General features: G+C 42.7%; 1 protein-coding gene across 2 annotated transcripts in view; it reads right to left on the bottom strand.

Annotated features, from left to right (window-relative positions):
* Positions 1–12,257, bottom strand: part of uap1 (UDP-N-acetylglucosamine pyrophosphorylase 1) — a 55,002-nt gene extending 42,745 nt beyond the window's left edge. Inside the window, exon 1 of one of the 2 annotated variants that reach the window (XM_059984744.1) lies at positions 11,683–12,257. In XM_059984744.1, coding sequence (XP_059840727.1) covers positions 11,683–11,962 — 280 coding nt within the window. In that variant the 5' untranslated portion in view covers positions 11,963–12,257. The remainder of the gene's footprint in view (positions 1–11,682) is intronic. The other variant, XM_059984743.1, reaches the window with a different exon arrangement.
* Positions 12,258–19,084: the final 6,827 nt, after the last annotated feature.

The following is a 19,084-nucleotide window of genomic DNA, read 5'->3' as shown; positions in this document are numbered from 1 at the left end:
ACCCTGTAGGAGGCTAGTGCTGAAATTGCAGGGGTCCTAGCAGACATACTTAAAACATCCTTGGCCATGGTTGAGGTGCCAGAGGATTGAAAGATAGCTAAAGTCATTCTGCCTTTCTCAGAAAGGCTTGAAGAATAAACCAAATAATTGTTGGCCAATGAGCCTAACATCAGTAGTGGGAAAGTTATTAAAAAGTGTTCCAAGGGACCAAATCTACAAGTATTTGGATAGACAAAAGACTGATTAGGGATATTCAATGTGGCTTCATGCATGATGGGTCGGATCTAACCAGTCCTATGGAGTTTTTCCAAGGACAAGGTAGTGAACCTTGTCTACTTAAATTTTAGCAAAGCCATGTGGGAGGTTGGTCAAGAAGGTTCAGTAGCTTGGTATTCAAGATGAGATAGTAAATTGGATTAGACATTGGCTTTACAGGAGAGAGTGGTAGTAGACAGATGCCCTGGACTCATGGTGTGCTGAAGGGATTGGTGACTAGTCTGTCGTGGTTTGTCATCTATATCAATGATCTGAATGATTGTGATAAACTGGATCAGCAAATCTTTTTTTAAGATGATCCCAAGATTGGTGGTATAGTAGGCAGCGAGGAAGACCATTAAAGCTTGCAGTGGGATTGAGACCAATTGGAAAAATGGCAGACAAAATTTAATGCAGACAAGTGTGAGGTGTGCACTCTGGGTAGGGCATTGAGGTGACATTTCTTCTCATGGAGTAGTTGTGGTAGTCACTGAATATATACAAGGCCAAGACTGAAGGGCATCTCAATTATAAGGGAATCGAGGGTAAAATGACTTTTTTTTTCTTGAATTGTCAAAGATTATGCCATTGTATTAGTGGTTGAGGAAAATTTAAAAGTTGAATTTAGTGAGAAGTTAATTGTAGGATTTTTGCTTTCAATAACTGCAATTTCAGATCCAATTCAAGCATATGACTATGATGAAAACATTCAGCAAAAAAATACACACATTTTGATGCCAATCATGGACTCCAATTACTACGCAACACCACCTGACACCTACTGATGCATTTAATTACCACAGAAATAAGATACAAAGAGACAGAATGAAATACTTCGTATGGCAACACAGTAGTCTCCCCCCCCCCATTTAAAAAAAAATCCTCTGAGCCTCTTGTTGATAGTGAAAGAAACATTTAAAGTTAATGATGGAATTGTAATACTATTGAAATCAATGAAACCAAAACACAAGCAATGGCCAGGAAAATATATAATGGGGAATGCTTGACCACTAAGCAACGGGAGCCAGAACATAGAATATGCAACAATTCAGTTGTGTTTCATTTTGAAAATGCATATTGAAAGTGCATATCTAGTACTTTTCCAAATTATTATAGAACGGAACACTCAACTGTTACACTATGCAACAGAACCACCACTCATAGTATATCTGGCAATGTTAACCTAACTTGTAACAAGAACTAAAACTTGTTCCAAACAAGGTTTCATTTAGCTTTAGCTGGATTTCCCAGCAGAATTCTTCTAAGAACAATTCGGCTATTTAGCAGAACTACCATGAGCAATGAACTTATTCCTTAATAGAAAGGATAGCCAAGGCAATTAATCATATAAATTGATGCAGGATTTCAGCTTGGAGGGAATGATTAAATAATAGCTACAGTTTGTAATCGAGCTTTTTCACATGCAAATTATATTACTTTTATTGAAATAGGAAAGGATTCTTAATATTATGAGACTTGGGGCATGGGATCCATGGAAACTTCAGTGCATGGATTTTAAATTGGCTTGCCCACAGAAGGCAGAGAGTGGTAGTTGATGGAGTGTATTCTGCCTGGAGATCAGTGACAAGCGGTGTTCCACAGGGATCTGTCTGGGACCCTAGTATTTTGTGATTTGTATAAATGAAGAAATACAAGGGTGGGTTAGAATGCTTTCAGATGACATGAAGTTTGAAGGTGTTGTGAATAGTGTAAAAGGTTATCAAAGGTTAGAAAAGTATATAGACAGGATGCAGAGTTGAGTGAAAAAGTGACAACAGATGGCATTCAATCCAGATAAAAAAAAGTGATGCAGTTTGAAAGCTCAGATTTGAAGGTGGAGTTTCAAGGTCAATGTGGAGGATCAGAGGGCTCTTGGGGTCTTAGTAATATTGCAGTTCTATAAAACTTTATTAGACCATAGTTGGAGTACTGTGTTCAGTTCTGGTTGCCTCAATATAGGAAAGATATGGAAACTTTAGAAAGGATGCAGAGGAGATTTAGAGAACATGTGTAATGAGCTCACACCTAGAAAGCTGTTGTGCCTAGACATATCAAATGTGGTAGAATTTAAATCAATAGTCATCAAAATGTCCTAGATTTCGAAATCAGTAACAAAATGACATCAGTTATGAACTTCTAGTGAATCCTCCCAGAAAGACCTAATCAATGATGTAAACTTCTGTTTCTGTGACATTGGTTGCTGTCAAGAGTTGTTTTAAGGAAATCCTTGGCATCCAGCACCAGTACCTCATCAAGATGAATGAGAACTCATTACAGACAGCAAAGCACGAAATAAAAAGCAAATTGGCTTATCTTAAATAACTTGCAATCCACAAAATAATGATTTGGACACAAGGTTAAGAGGAATGCCCAAAGAACCATGTTGGAATCCACTACGTCTTACAAGTTTTGTAAGGTTAAAATGCTTAAAATATCATTTGATTCTATTTAAAAACCTCAAAGCCTGTGGAACAAAAGTAATAGTTTCATTTCACTTTACAGTGAGAATAGTTTCAGAAACTTACATTTTTCTCAACATTATAAATGAATATGCCACAGGGATGAACTTTAGGAACTTAAGGTCTTCTATATTTAATTATCCAAATGCACATCCCAGAAGTTGATGCAAACATCATTTTACCATTAATACAATTTCAAAATCCAGACCCTAGCTATCCCAAGACTTTGCCCTTTCAGATTTTATTAGCTGTGATCTTTCTTCCACATTTAATTATGGCAGATGAACTATTAACTTGATATTTGTCTCAGACTTGCTGACTTTTATTTTCATTCACAAAACTTAAATTACTAGCAAAACATCATGGCATGTTTGGCTAACATACCATCCCAAGCTTTGTGAGATAGGCTGGAGAACAATTTGCAAAAGAGGCCCATATTCTATCGTGTGAATATACAAGTAATTGTAACAGAAGAGATACAAGACCCAAAAACTGAGTTGCTGTGCCACTCCAAATCAATTCATTCTGAATCCCTCAAGCTTTATGACATAACTGCTTTTGTTCATAACTGTCAACTAGATCCACATTGGGTAATTCAAGGCTTTTCTAAAAATGAGATTTACACTCCCATAATCCCAGTCAACAACTCCAGCCCAGAAAGGAAAGAGTTTAACTATGGTAAATTGGTGCTGGATGTTAAAAACAACACTATGAACATAGAACATAGAATAGTACAGCACAGTACAGGCTCTTCGGCCCACAATGCTGTGTCAATCCTTAAACCTTGCCTCCCATATATCTTTCCACCTTAAATTCCTCCATATACCTGTCTAGTAGTCTCTTAAATTTCACTAGTGTATCTGCCTCCACCACTGACTCAGGCAGTGCATTCCACGCACCAACCACTCTCTGAATTAAAAAAAACCTCCCCCTAATATCCCCCTTGAACTTCCCACCCCTTTATCTTAAAGCATGTCCTCTTGTATTGAGCAGTAGTGCCCCGGGGAAGAGCTATTGGCTGTCCACTCGATCTATTCCTCTTAATATCTTGTATACCTCTATCATGTCTCCCCTCACCCTCCTTCTCTCCAAAGAGTAAAGCCCTAGCTCCTTTAATCTCTGATCATAATGCATATTCTCTAAATCAGGCAGCATCCTGGTAAGTCTCCCCTGTACTATTTCTAATCCTTCCACATCCCTCCTATACTGAGGCAACCAGAACTGGACGCAGTACTCCAAGTGTGGCCTAACCAGAGTTTTATAGAGCTGCATCATTACCTTGTGACTTTTAAACTCTATCCATCGACTTATGAAACCCCATAAGCTTTCTCAACTACCCTATCTACCTGTGAGGCAACTTTCAGGGATCTGTGGACGTGTACCCCAAGATCCCTCTGCTCCTCCACACTACTAAGTATCCTGCCATTTACTTTGTACTCTGCCTTGGAGTTTGTCCTTCCAAAGTGTACCACCTCACACTTCTCCGGGCTGAACTCCATCTGCCACTTCTCAGCCCACTTCTGCATCCTATCAATGTCTCTCTGCAAATTTCAACAATCTTCTACACTATCCACAACACCACCAACCTTTGTGTCGTCTGCAAACTTCCTTCTACCCCCACATCCAGGTCGTTAATAAAAATCACAAGAAGTAGGGGTCCCAGAACTGATCCTTGTGGGACACCACTAGTCATAACCCTCCAATCTGAGTGTACTCCCTCCACCACGACCCTCTGCCTCTGCCTCTGCCTTCTGCAGGCAATTCTGAATCCACCTAGCCAAACTTCCCTGGATCCCATACCTTCTGACTTTCAGAATAAGCCTACCATATGGAACCTTATCAAATGCCTTACTAAAATCCATGTAGATCACATCCACTGCACTACCCTCATCTATACGCCTGGTCACCTCCTCAAAGAACTCTATCAGGCTTGTTAGACATGATCTACCCTTCACAAAGCCAGGCTGATTGTCCCTGATTAGAACATGATTTTCTAAATGCCCTTAGATCCTATCTCTAAGAATCTTTTCCAACAGCTTTTCAACCACAGACGTAAGGCTCATTGGTCTATACTTGCCCGGACAATCCCTAATACCTTTTTTGAACAACGGGACAACATTCGCCTCCCTCCAATCCTCTGGTACCATTCCTGTGGACACCAAAGCCATAAAGATCCTAGCCAGAGGCTCAGCAATCTCTTCCCTCACCTTGTGGAGCAGCCTGAGGAATATTCTATCAGGCCCCAGAGACTTAACTGTTCTAATGTATTTTAACAACTCCAACACCTCTTCTGCCTTAATATTAACATGCTCCAGAACATCAAACTCACTCATATTGTCCTCACGGTCATCAAGTTCACTCTTATTGGTGAATACCAAAGAGAAATATTCATTGAGGACCTCGCTCACTTCCACAGCCCCCAGGCACATCTTCCCGCTTTTATCTCTAATCGGTCCTACCTTCACTCCTGTCATCCTTTTGTTCTTCACATAATTGAAGAAAACCCTGGGGTTTTCCTTTACCCTACTCGCCAAGGCCTTCTCATGCCCCCTTCTTGCTCTCCTCAGCCCCTTCTTAAGTTCCTTTCTTGCTGCCCTATATTCCTCAATAGCCCCATCTGATCCTTGCTGCACTTGTCACCCATGGTTCCTTCACCCTACCATTCTTTATCTTCCTCACCAGGACAAAGTTATCCCTAACATCCTGCAAGAGATCCCTAAACATCTACCACATGTCCATAGTACATTTCCCTGCAAAAACATCACCCAATTCATACCCGCAGGTTCTAGCCTTATAGCCTCATAATTTGCCCTTCCCCAATTAAAAATTCTCCTGTCCTCTCTGATTCTATGCTTTTCCATGATAATGCTAAAGGCCAGGGAGCTGTGATCACTGTCCCTCAGACGCTCACCCACTGACAGATATGTGACCTGACCCGGTTTGTTACCTAATACTAGATCTAGTATGGCATTTCCCCCTAGTCAGCCTGTCAACATACTGTGACAGGAATCCATCCTGGACACACTTAACAAACTCTGCCCCATCTAAACCATTGGAACTAATCAGGTGCCAATCAATATTGCGGAAGTTAAAGTCACCTAAGATAACAACCCTGTTATTTTTGCACCTTTCCAAAATCTGCCTCCCAATCTGCTCCTCGGTATAGAATACCCCCAGTAGAGTAAATGCTCCTTTCCTGTTCCTGACTTCCACCCATACTGACTCAAAAGAGGATCCTGCTACATTACCCACCCTTTCTACAGCTGTAATAGTATCCCTGACCAGTAATGCCACCCCTCCACTTTGTCCCCCCCTCTATCCCTTTTAAAACACTGAAATCCAGAAATATTGAGAATCCATTCCTGCCCTAGTGCCAGCCAACACTCTGTAATGGCCACTGCATCATAATTCCATGTATGTATCCAAGCTCTCAGTTCATCACCTTTGTTCCTGATGCTTCTTGCAGTGAAGTACACACACTTTAGCCCTTCTACCTTACTACCTTTACACCTTTTATTCTGCTGCTCTTTCCTCAAAGCTTCTTTATATGTTAGTAGTGGCTTTACTCCATGCACTATACTTGAAGTTCTCACATGACCTTGATCTTCTTCCACCTCACTATCTGCTCTAACGCTCTGGTTCCCCTCCCGTGGCAAATCTAGTTTTAAACCCCCCCCCCCCACCTTCCCTGGAACAAGGCCCAATTGTCCAGAAACATGAGGCCCTCCCTCCTGCAACAACTTCTTAGCCACGTATTTAGCTGCATTATCTTCCTATTTCTGGCCTCTCTAGCATGTGGCACCAGTAGCAATCCTGAGATTGCAACCCTGGAGGTCCTGTCTTTCAACTTTGCACCTAACTCCCTAAACTCTCTTTTCAGGATCTCTTCCTTCTTCCTATCCACGTCATTGGTCCCTACATGGACTACGACATCTAGCTGCTCACCCTCCCTCTTGAGAATACTGAGAACTCGATCCGAGATATCGCGGACCCTGGCACCAGGGAGGCAACAGACCATCCGGGATTCTCGATCTCTCCCACAGAACCTCTTATCTGTCCCCCTAACTATCGAATCCCCTATCACTACTGCTCTCTTCTTTTCCCTCCTTCCCTTCTGAGCTGAGTGTCCAGTCTCGGTGCCAGAGAGGCGACCACTGCAACTTGTCCCTGGTAGGTCATCACCACCAACAGTATCCAAAACGGTATACTTATTATTGATGGGAACGGCCATAGGAGTGCTCTGCTCTTCCTGTCCAGACAGTCACCCAGCTACCTGTCTTCTGACATTTAGGGGTGACTATCTCCCTAAAACTCCAGTCTATTTCTGCCTCTGCCTCATGAATGATCTGAAGTTCATCCAGCTCCAGTTCCCTAACTCGGTTTGCCAGGAGCTGCAGCTGGATGCACCATTTACAGGTGTGGTCATCAGGGACAATTGTGCTTGCCCTGACTTCTCACATACTGCAAACAGAGCACCCGACTGCCCTAACTGCTGCCTCCATTACCTACTACTAAGCTAATAAGATTAATTAAAGGATCTTACTCAGCCTTACCTCCCTGGGAGCAAGCTCGTCCTCAGCCTCAGCTTGCTGAAGCCTCTTGAGTCAAAGCCTTCCTACTCAGTCCCTCACTACTCCGTCGTCCGCCCCTCTGACGCCCGCTCCGTTAATCTGCTCACTTTTTAAACTCTCCCGCTGTCTCACAGGCCAACCTTCACGCGCTTGTGCAGTTGTGCCCCGTTCAAACTGCTGAAGAAATGACCTTCCCCTCTCAATCTGCTCACTTTTTTAACTCTCCCGCTGTCTCACAGGCTGACCTTAATACGCTTGCTCAGTTGTGCCCCATTCAAACTGCTGAAGGAATGACTTTTATGTTCAAACCTACTCCTTATTTTTCTCTCTGTACACAATGTTATTCTAACACACCCCACTTCCTTATAGACTATCGGTTCCATTTTTCACTGAGGTCCCAGCCACCTTCATCTTGCCATTATCAATACATATCAAGGTCTAAAATTTGAGCTTAATGTTGTGATGTTAACTGAAAGGAGTGTGAGATGCCTCACAACAATGAATTCTAGCCAAGTAGATAACAAATTTTATATTCAGTCAACACTTCCCTATTTGTTACCTCCAAATGCAAGACAGGATTCTTAACAAATTGTTGAATAATACTTCTCCTCCCACAACACAGAATAAGTACTCATCTCCACCCACTTCTGCAATGTAATGTCCCCATTGAGACTCTGACAGGGAAGCAAATTTGATATAATCAACAGTCAAGCATTCTAAATATAATCTTATTTTCAAATTCAATCTGAGGCACAGCATAGGATCCAAATCAACCTATTAGTGAAGCTGCCATCTCTTGCTACAAAAGGAAAGTATAACTATTGGAAGTTTTTTTTAAGAAAACTAAACAATTATACATTAGCTACATTAGGTCCATGGTATTGCAAATGGGCAATGTAATGATTGTTCCTTTAAAGCCACTGTTCAAATATTACTTCATAAAGATTCATGGAAGCATACAGCACAGAAACAGGCCTTTCAACCCAACCTGTCCACAGTGATTTTGATGCCCATCAATGTTAATCCAGTTTTCCTGTGGCCCCAATCCCTCTGAGCCTTCCCTTTCCAAATGACTTATAAATGCTGTATTCATACCAACTTCTGCCACCTCCTTCTATATGAAAACCTTTCCTTTCAGAACCTTTACACATCCTTCCTTTCTCACCTTAAACCTATCCCATCTAGCTGTGAACTCTCCTCACCCCGATAAGGTCATTGAGCTGAAATCGTAACCATTTCTTTCTGTCATTACCTAATCTGCAAACCTGTGCTCACTGACAGCCTGTTCTCATTTATCAGCCAGGGATACGCCTACTCTCGGTAATTCTGCAACAGTAAGAGTCACGTATGAAGTGTGAATGTTGGAATGTTGAAGGTAGCACAGAAAAAGTGAAATTAAATGAAACCAGTGCTTATATATAATATGCTTAGGATGTTAATTTAAGCAAGGTTGCCACAGTTGCCTTCCCTATCCCTTCTGCTCCCTCCTCAAAATAAAGCACATTACTTACTTTTGATCAAGTCCCACTTTCTCTTCAAGTACCTTCTCATCACTTTTCATTTGCTAACATTTATCTGAAGCACTTTGGGATATTTCAAGTGTTTTGGCGCCATGGATTCCAGGCAGAGACCAACCATGGTGCCCAACCAGCTAATCCTAGTTTCCTGCATTTAGCCCATATCCCTTTAAGCCCTGCTCCTCCATGTATCTATACGAGAGCTTCTTAAATTATGCCTTTATACCAGCCTCAACTATTCACACTGGCAGCTTCTTCCAAACACTCACCATCTTCATGAAAAAGTTGCCCCTCAGATCTTTTTTAAATCTTCCCCTCTTAACGTAAAACTAGGGCCCTCGCTTTCGCCTCCCCTACCTTGGGGAAAACACAGTAACCATCCACTAAATCTATACCTCATAATATTAAACATGCCTGTAAAGTCACCTCTTGTGTCATTGATGGAGAAAATCAAAATTCTTTTGAATTTGCATTATTAGTCAGGATTTCACTGGAGCAATTTAATAATGCCTAGATCTATGTCTAAGACAGACAGCACAATTATCAAAGATTACAATTTTTATTTTTAAAGTCAGGCAATAGGAACTCAAAGCGTGGAACACAGAAGATTTGCACCAAGTCAGGAAGTGTCTACAGATAGAGAAACAGGCTCATGTCACAATTTGATAATCTCCCATCTTAAAAATTTCTCCATAGACAATGCTTGACCTACTGAGTATACATAGTATTTTTTAGCATCTGCATCTGTTTCTTTTAGAATTATATCAAATGTTTCTCTGGTCAGTTTCCCAACCAAGTACAATAACTTTTTCCTCACTTTTATTTTACAAATAATGAAAACTATTAGAACATTAACTCCCAATATTACATATAATGTATGTCTATTGAAAGATCGGACAGAAAAGTTATGCAACGCTATCCCAGGATTTACAGTGACTGGTAAAGTGGTCACATTTTGAGTATGGCCTAATAAGATAAATTTATTTATTTATTGGGATAGAGTGTGGATTAGTTAGGCCCTTCCAGCCATTTGAGCCACGCCACTCAGCAACCCTGATAATAACCCTAGCCTAATCACAATGTAATTTACAATGACCAATTAACCTATCAACTGGTACGCCTTTGGACTGTGGGGGAAACACACACAATCACAGGGAGAATGTATAAACTCCTTATAGGCATCGGTGGGAATGGAATATGAGTCGCTGGTAGTGTGAAGTGTTGTGCTAACCACTATGCTACTGTGCTGCCCCAATTTATCTCCCAATAGGCCAAATTGCTGAATGCAGTTTGCTTTATGCTCAGCAAAATTGTGGGACTGAGGACAGTAAAGACAGAAAGAGTGCCCAGAAAATGCTGAGAAAACTGACTGTCCATTCAGCCCATCATGATTTAACCAGCAGTCACTGGTCAAAAGCAGAATATTCCTGCGCTTTAATTCAAGAACTAAAAAATTCAGATAATTTTAATATTTTTCTTGAATTCATATCCCCAGGTAGACTGTAAAACAATTGAAAACATCAAAAATAATTCAATATATAAGCTCTTCCCACTACCTAATCATCTCCTTTCAAATAAATAATATTTCTGTGCAAATCTAATCTGCTGCAGATTATTTCTATCTTTTATTACCATTATCCAGTAGGGAAATGTGGCAACTTCTCACCTCACCTCTAAACCACAAGGTATTCTGTTGGGAACTGCCAGTGTAACTGTAACAAGGAATTCTGACACATTGGCACCAGTGTAGATTGCCTTAAAATAACAAATTAACTCTTCCACACAGATCATGTGTAAAATACAAAGAATTCCTAATACAGTATGACTTACGTTCAATTAAAGGCATCTACCTGAACAGAATGGCCCAATAAGCTATCGAATTATTAAATGATCAGCATACAAAAAAAGGCCAGTCAGTAAAGCTCTTTATTGAATAACTTTGACTAAGATAACTTAACAGAACTTGATGATCAGGTGAAGATAACTGCTTTCCTTCTGAAAACAATATCAAAGAATCTATAAACCAAATGTCACTATATATTATTTGCTATTGCAGATTTGAGTAACTGAATTTAAACATCCCCATTGTCATGGCCCATATCTCTAATAACCTTCTCCAGTAAACATAGAGCTCCATTTAAACGATGGACCTCTAGCAGCTGAACTTTCTTGGAGACAGTTTGTTATGTACTGGAGCCCATTTGATCCACCTAGCCACCCATTTGAGGAGATCCCTAAAATACCAAGTTACTTTTCCTCTAGTAACCAAGTTTTTTTAAGCCTTGATTGATTCTGTTTCTATCTATAAGCAGAGAGTAGCCAGTTTCCCATCGTCACAGTGTATTTTAAACATCTGCAACAGGCCATTCGGTTCATCCAGTTGATACCAACTCTCAGGAGTTCTCACGTTCTCTTATTCATTTTAAATTAACCGATTTTCTCACGTAGCTATCTACACCTGATCTTCCAGACTTCAGTGGGGCAAGCAGCAGCGGCCAGTTAACCAGCCAGCACATCTGTGTGATTGGAGGTGGGCGGGGTGGGGGTAAAGCCGAATACCCCGGGTCAGGATTGAACTGGGGGCTCGCTGGAACAAGAAACCCCAGCTTCTGCATACACCTTTCTTTCATCGGCCCCGTTTCATCGCGCCCACTACTTTCAGCCGCGAAAATTCACCGAATGAATCCGGCAGTCCCGAGGGGGCGGGAAGCACTCAGTCATCCGATGGCGGAGGCACCAGCGTGGAGCGGATGTGTTTAAGGACACGTTTTATTACAGAAGAGCCATTCATGCGCTGCGCCCGTCTTCCAGCTGCAGAGGTCTTGTTTCCCCCCACCCACCCACCCACCCACCCAAAGGCTGGGCCGGCTCGGCTCTCACCTTCCGCTTCCCACGTCGGCAGTCGCTCCCGATCGCGGGTGGTGCTGCCCTGTACTTCCCTGGGCACCGGCTCCATGTGCTCGTCCACCTTCTGCTGCCCCTGCAGCGCTTCCGAGCCCCGCACGGCCTGGCGGAAGAAGCGCATGGTTTCGGGGAAGCGGCAGGCGTCGAGATCGGCGAGCAGCTCGCCGCGCTCGGCCTCCTGCAGCTCGGCCCAGAAGCGGAGCAAGTGAGCCTGGCCGTCCGCCGCCAGCCGCTGGCGGAGCCCGTTCTCGCCCATCTCGGCCCGGGGGACGGGACGGGGGGGACGCACACCAGCCGCTGGAATTATATATCTGTATATGGGAGGGGGAAGAGTGCGGGATGAATGATCTTCCGCGCTGCGGCCGCCGTTAAAACCGTCAACAGGCCCGGGTTCTGAGAGAGGAGATAATTTTACAAAACTGCCTTATTGGCAACAGACAGAAATGGTCAGTCCGCAGCGCTGATAGTAATCCTGCCACTCCACGTCCGGTGCAGGATATTTAAAGTGAGCCATCAAAGGTGCCGGCAGCCAGTGGGAACTGGTGAACTGGGATGATCGGGGCCGGCTCCGACCCGCCTCCCTGCCCTTGTTCGGTGTCAGGGCCGCCTCCTCCCACCCACAAACATACATAACATTCATTCCCTGACGTGTGCCACTGCCGGGACACCGGCTCGCCACTTTGTATATATAAACACAATAGATTCTAGAATTCGAAAAGAAAAGCAATTGATTCTGCAAACAATCAGCCGGTCGGACAGCGCCTGTGGACGGTCCCTGCTTCAAGAAAGGGACCCCGGGTCGCGTTTGGTTCACATTCCTACTCGCCACGTATGATTACCTCTCTACAACATTACTTCTGTCGGGGTTTCTGGGGGAGGTAGTGCTGTGCAAAATACTCTCAAAATGTCTGATAACATCTCGTCAATTACCTCCCAATGCAAGCTAATGATTTATCAAGGGGGAAATAAAATGAGCAGATTGATGTCGAATTCTTCCATCAACTTCCTGGTCATGAAAATTTACAGTATACGTGTCCTTTGGACATACGAATAGGTGTGGGTACAAGCAGGCTATTTCCTCAACTCTTTTTTTTTTGATCTGTAAGTTTATAACAGAGAGGAAGGCCATTCGGCGATCAGGTCCATGCTAGTCCCTCGAGATGTCAATACTGAAGGGCGAAAGCAATATATATATTTTTAAAAACATGACAAGGGTTTGCGAGTAGCATTGGGAAGCATTTAAGATATTTCGAAATTCTCAACGAGAACTGTCTGCACAGAAATAAAATAATTCCTCAGGAAAAGTAACTTATTCCTGTCTAACAATAATGAGTAGAAATGACATTGGATTAAAGACGCATAAAAGTTGCCTATATGCATCGTTCCACGATGTCTTGCCGGATTATTTATTTATTTAAAGATATGTTAAACCGTAGGTCCTTAAGGCCCTTCGAGCCTCACCGCCAGCAACACACCGATTTAACACTAGCTTAATCAAAGTTCAAAGTAAAATTTGTTATTGGAGTACGTACAAATCATCGCATACAACCCTGGGATTCTTCTTCTATTGTAAACATCAGGACCTATAGACTGTGCAAATGCAGATATAAACAAATAGCAACAAATAAAGAGCATACAACAGAATCCTTAAATGAGTGTAGCTATCTCCTTTCGTTCAAGAGCCTGATGTTCCTGAACATGGCGGTGCGAGTCCTGATGCGCCGGTGTGTTCTACCCAATGGCAGCAACGAGAAAAGGGCATGGCCTGGGTGGTGAGGATCTTTGATGGTAGACGCTGCTTTTCTACAGCAGCCTTTCATGTAGGTGTACTCAATTGCTGGAAGGGTTTTACCCGTGATGTACTGGACCGAATCCACTACCCTTTGTAGGAATTTCCGCTCAAAAGCTTTGGTGTTCCCATACCAGGCTATAATGGTCAATCATCACGCTTTCCACCACACATTATAGAAGTTTACCAAGGTCTTCGATGACATGCCGAACCTCTGCAGACTCCTTAGGAAATAGAGGCGCTGCCATGCTTTCTTCGAAGTAATATTGATCTGATGGGTCCGGGACAGATCCTCTGAAACAGTGACATGCAGGAATTTCTGACCCTCTCTACTTCTCATCTTCTGACGATTATTCGCTCATGGACCTCCGGTTTCCCTCTCCTGAAGTCTACAATCAATTTCTTGGTCTCATTGACATTGAGTGAGAGATTGTTGTTAGGACACCACTCAGCCAAGTTTTCGGTCTCCCTCCTGTATGCCGATCCCCCACACCCTGTGATACAGCCCACGACATTGGTGTTATCAGCCAAGTTGGATATGGTGTTGGAGCTGTACTTATCCACACAGTCATGAGTGTAAAGGGAGTTGAGCAGGGAACTAAGCACACATCCCTGCGGTGCAGCTGTGCTGATGGAGAATGTGGAGGAGAGGGTTTTGCCAATCCGAACTAACAGGGGTCCACAAATAAGGAAAAACAGGATCCAGTTCTGCAAGGGGATGTTGAGGCCTAGATCTTGGAGTTTACTAATTAGTTTTGAGGGGACGATGGCGTTAAATGTTGAGCTGTGACTGATAGAGAGCATCTTTGCTGTCCAGAGGTTCCACCCGGAGCTGTGGCAAGAGCCAACGAGATGGCATCTACTGTAGACCTGTTGCTTCGGTGGATGAATTGGAGCGGATTCAAGTTGCCATTCAGACAGGAACTGATATGGTTCAACAACAGCCTCTCAAAACACTTCACAGAATAATTTACAAAATCTACTATCCGGTTCGACTTTGGACTGTGGGATGAAACCTGCGTGGTCACGGCGAAGACGTACAAACTTCTTCACAAATGGCTTCGGAATAGAATTCCGAATCGGACTGTACACCCCGAGCTGTAATAACGTCGCGCTAACCTCTACGCTACTATTACTAATCAAATGTCCATCTAAACTAATCCTTTCTGCCTGCACAATGCCCAAATCTTCCCATTTATCTGCATGTCTCAGTGCCTCTTAAACCCCTCTATCGTATTTGCCTTCACCACCCACCCTGGCGCGAATTCCAAGCACCAAGCATTTGCCCTGTACATCTCTGAATTTACCATTTCTCACTTTAAATGCTCCACTTTAAAGTCCTCCAGCTTTAGGCATTCAGATGAGCAGTAAATCCGAGGGTTAAGATATTTTCAGGCCGGCGATGAATTGATAGGATAAAATATGAAAAGCAAATTAGCAAACAAATATTTGAAATTGTATAGGAACTCATACAACATTGAAAAAACTATAGCATAAATAATGAGCCCCAGAGACACCACAAGGAAAGTTTAACGTGTAACAGAAATTGTTGACTTAGAGTTTCCAATGAACTATTTTGCACCTCTGTTTTATTGCTGTACCTTCCAGATTTAACCACATCTCTATTGAAAGGGAAGTCGCAGTGTCACTCACTAACTTCAGAGCGCCTGTTCGCTGATGAACCTTTGGGAGACTGGAATCTCCCGCCCTCTGCCATCAGCAACACGAGGAAATCTGCAGGTGCCGGAAATTCAAAGCATCACACACAAAATGCTGGAGGAACTCAGCGGGTCAGGCAGCATCTACGGACAAGAGTAAATAGTAAACGTTTCGGGCCGGGACCCTTCATCCCTCATGAGCCCTGATGAAGGACCTCGGTTTGAAAGGTCAGCTGTTTACTCTTTTCCATCGGCCTGCGGAGTCCCTCCTGCATTTTGTCTGCTATCAGCAACCCTGGCTGTCTCAAGATTTTTTGAAGTAGCTCGGCCTTTGACAAATCAGTTCAGGGGATTAGATGGGGAACTGTACTTCAGGGTCTGGAACTGTGAGATGCAACAGCTCAGGGTTGTAAATTAGCCATGAATAAGTACAGGCTCAGTCGTGAAGAACTGCAGGACTGATAGCGATAGTCTACAAATCTCCCACCGCTTTCCCTTTACAATCTGTTTCTCGGCAGTAAAAATCTCGGCACTGCGGATTTCTACTGCTGTTACCGGATAGTAATGACCAAAAATACGACCATTTTACATTAAAACTAATTCAAAATGTTTGGACTTAATAAACAAAGTTTGAAAGATTAAGTAACACAAGTATTAGAAGATCTTAGTATTTTGTATGTGTTACTCAAGATTTCCAGCATCAACAGATGACGTGTGTTTGTGATTTGGAAGAGTAACTTAACAAAGCAAAGAATATCGTATCTAAAATATAAATTGAAAGCTTTTTTTTGCTTCTACGAACACTACTTTATTTGCACTGCGTGTCGCAATAAATCCTAAATGGGGATAAGAATGATCTAATCAAGGATCAAATTAAAATGCCAAAATGCCAAAAAAATTATCTATCCAATTATCTACAGAATTAAACATTCTAATTGAGATAAAATTATCTAGTTGTGTACGCTGATTAGGTACTCGACATGTAAACAATTGTCCGTGCTATTGCCTTTCCAAGGGAAGTCCAGTGTTTGGCTCGATAAGTATGGTGTCAGGCTGCTTAAAATGTTGACATTGACAGGGCGCGTAAGGAGCGCCCACGTGATCTGTTTTTATTAATCAATGAGATCAGCGCGGCGTATGATTCGCCAGCTGGAGGGTGTGTCGGAATCTGCCGGGAGATCATCTTGTTGAATGAGTCACTGAAAGATCTGTGTTAGTGCCACTACTCCCTAGCAGGTCGCCGGATGTAGTGAACTTGCCAAGAAGGAAAGTGAGCTGCAAAGTAAATGAGACAGTGTCACAAAGAATGGTCATCAAAACTGCCAAAATAGCCAGAAGTATTTCTGCAAGAGAGTTAATATGTTTTAGATGAAAGTGCAAAAACCGCCCGTTTAATTCACATCGGACAATTTTAAACACAGCCATTGGGTAAAATCGTCAATATGATCCTACAGCATTCTCTAAAAATTCAAAGAATATGGAGCCAACTTGTTTAGCCTGTCTTGTTAGAACATTACAGAACGGTACAGGCCTTTCGGCTCATGAGGTTGTACAATCTATAGTTTCTCAGTGTGAAAGCTAAATGGTACAATAACTAAAACAACTCTGAAGTTTCTTGATAACTTCCTCATCAACGAGTGAGTGTGGATTGTTTTGCTTTGTCTTGCCATAGCTCCTCCATGCATCTTCTGCTGCAATGGAGCGTAGTGCAGGACACAGGCACAGAGACGGACTTGGACGTGACTGGAACATAGAACCAGGACTTGGACTTGACTGGGACTCAGAGCCAGGACTTGGACTTGACTGGGACTCAGAGCCAGGACTTGGACTTGACTGGGACTCAGAGCCAGGACTTGGACTTGACTGGAACATAGAACCAGGACTTGGACTTGTCTGGAACACAGAGCTAGGACTTGGACGACTGGAACATGGAACTAGGACTTGGACATGACTGGAACACGGAGCCCAGACTTGGACATGACTGGAACACGGAGCCCGGACTTGGACATGACTGGAACACGGAGCTAGGACTTGGACTGGACTAGGAGCCTTGACTTGGACTGGGACTCAAACTCGACAAAACAAGACAACGACAGACCACTCACATCCTGGCTCGGAGCAGCAGCAAAACAGCCGGCACACTCAGCTGGACACGAGATGACAAAAACAAATAACGACAGACAATTCGTATCGCGGCTCAGAGCAGTGGCAAACGGCCAGCAATACTCAGCCGAACACAAGATGACAAAAACAAACAGAAGGGATCTTGACACAGAGAAATTCATGAAGATGGTCCCTTATTCTTGGTGGCTCGGAATGAGCATAGCTTCACTGCTGATTTGTCAAACCAGCAGCGAGTAGACGTAAGGGGGAGTTTTTATGAGGATCAGGTGCCCTAATCAAGGAGCCCAGTGGTACATGGGGGAAAGGAAATTAACTAAAATGAGTAGTCAACAGACCGGATCATGACACCTTCCTAACCATTGCATGCCACTTATTATGATAGGCAATAGATGCAGCTGATTAGTTACAATGGTAAATGGCTACCATTAATGTTAAAGACTTCTGATTGCTGTTTAAGCATCTTGGCTACGTTTAACACCCAGAGAAAGGAATTATTTAAAGGAAAGCATATTTATTGCAGAAATCAAAATTCTTTAAACAAGGTATCAATATAAGAAGTAGCAATTGATACAAACCAAATGTGGATTCTTTGTTGTAACAATATCTCATTTAGGGTGTCCCCTACTGTCCATGTGGATATTTTGTCCTTCCTTCAGCTAAGCTGGAACATGATTTTAGTAGCCTTTATCTAATCTTCTGTTCCTCTTGACCCCTATAGCCTTCAGCATCTGGGTCTCCTTGCTGTGATTCCTATAGCACTGATTTATGGTTTGCAGACCTATGCATCAGGTAGCACAATTCAGTGAATGTCCGCACTTCTTTGCCAAGTACTCCTGGACAGACGTGGGCAAGAGAATCCCCTTTCATCAATTACATTTCCCATTATTATCCAGATATTTTCATTGCTCTTGTATCTGCATTCAGCAGGCGTGGTGAAATATGAAGTGGCATGGACAATTATAGAAACCAGCCTTTAGGGAATTCTCCTCATGATTCACCAACAGCAGATAATTTAGGGAGTGGTAACTGGTTCTTTTCATTAAAAAGGTCTAGGTTATTAATCACAGACCTTATGAACAAAAGTGTGCACTTATTCCAATGATCTGAAAGAAACTTTCTGAATCACAGTGTAGATTCCATTTATCCAAAGACACAGTGGACATGGTCTTCATTGCATGGCAGTTCAAAGAAAGATGAACTGAGTAGCATCAACCACTGTGTACAACCTTTTTTCACCACTCTAAGTCATTCAAAATGATGGGACTTTCAAACATCCACAAGTCAATGGTCCTCTCTGATATGCTCCTGGGAAACCATTCTTCCTTCCAATAATAAAGGCTCACGGCAAGATGTTTATTAATTCCTGTATTTTGGATGACCTCTCTTGATGAAGGCAAACAACAATGATGAAATTTACCATTGCAACCAAGACCTCAGATCTGGCAGAGAAACACCTGGTCCGCTGAGCAGCAATCATCTCCGTCCTCTGAGAGCTGGACTAATTTTAGCGGGAACTGAAAAAAATTTTCACCAATGCTGTTTCTGAAAATTCCTCGAAATTCATTGGAAAAACAAGCAAGTCAACATCAATGCCCTCTCCCAGCCAATGTCCCTTGTAATGAAGTCCTCGTCTCTCATTCAGTGACACTCAGTAGGTCACATCATTTGTCTAATCTGCACTAGACTCCTCAAACAAACTTGCTATTCTGATCTCTCTCATGAAAAGAATTTACCTGGCAGACTGAGGAAGAGATTCAATTATACCCTCAACATCTCCATTGAGTCCTGGGAACCCCTGATTAAAAGG

This window comes from Hypanus sabinus, chromosome 11, assembly GCF_030144855.1.
Source record: "Hypanus sabinus isolate sHypSab1 chromosome 11, sHypSab1.hap1, whole genome shotgun sequence".
NCBI lineage: Eukaryota > Metazoa > Chordata > Chondrichthyes > Myliobatiformes > Dasyatidae > Hypanus > Hypanus sabinus.
This window is presented reverse-complemented; position numbering and strand designations above follow the sequence as displayed.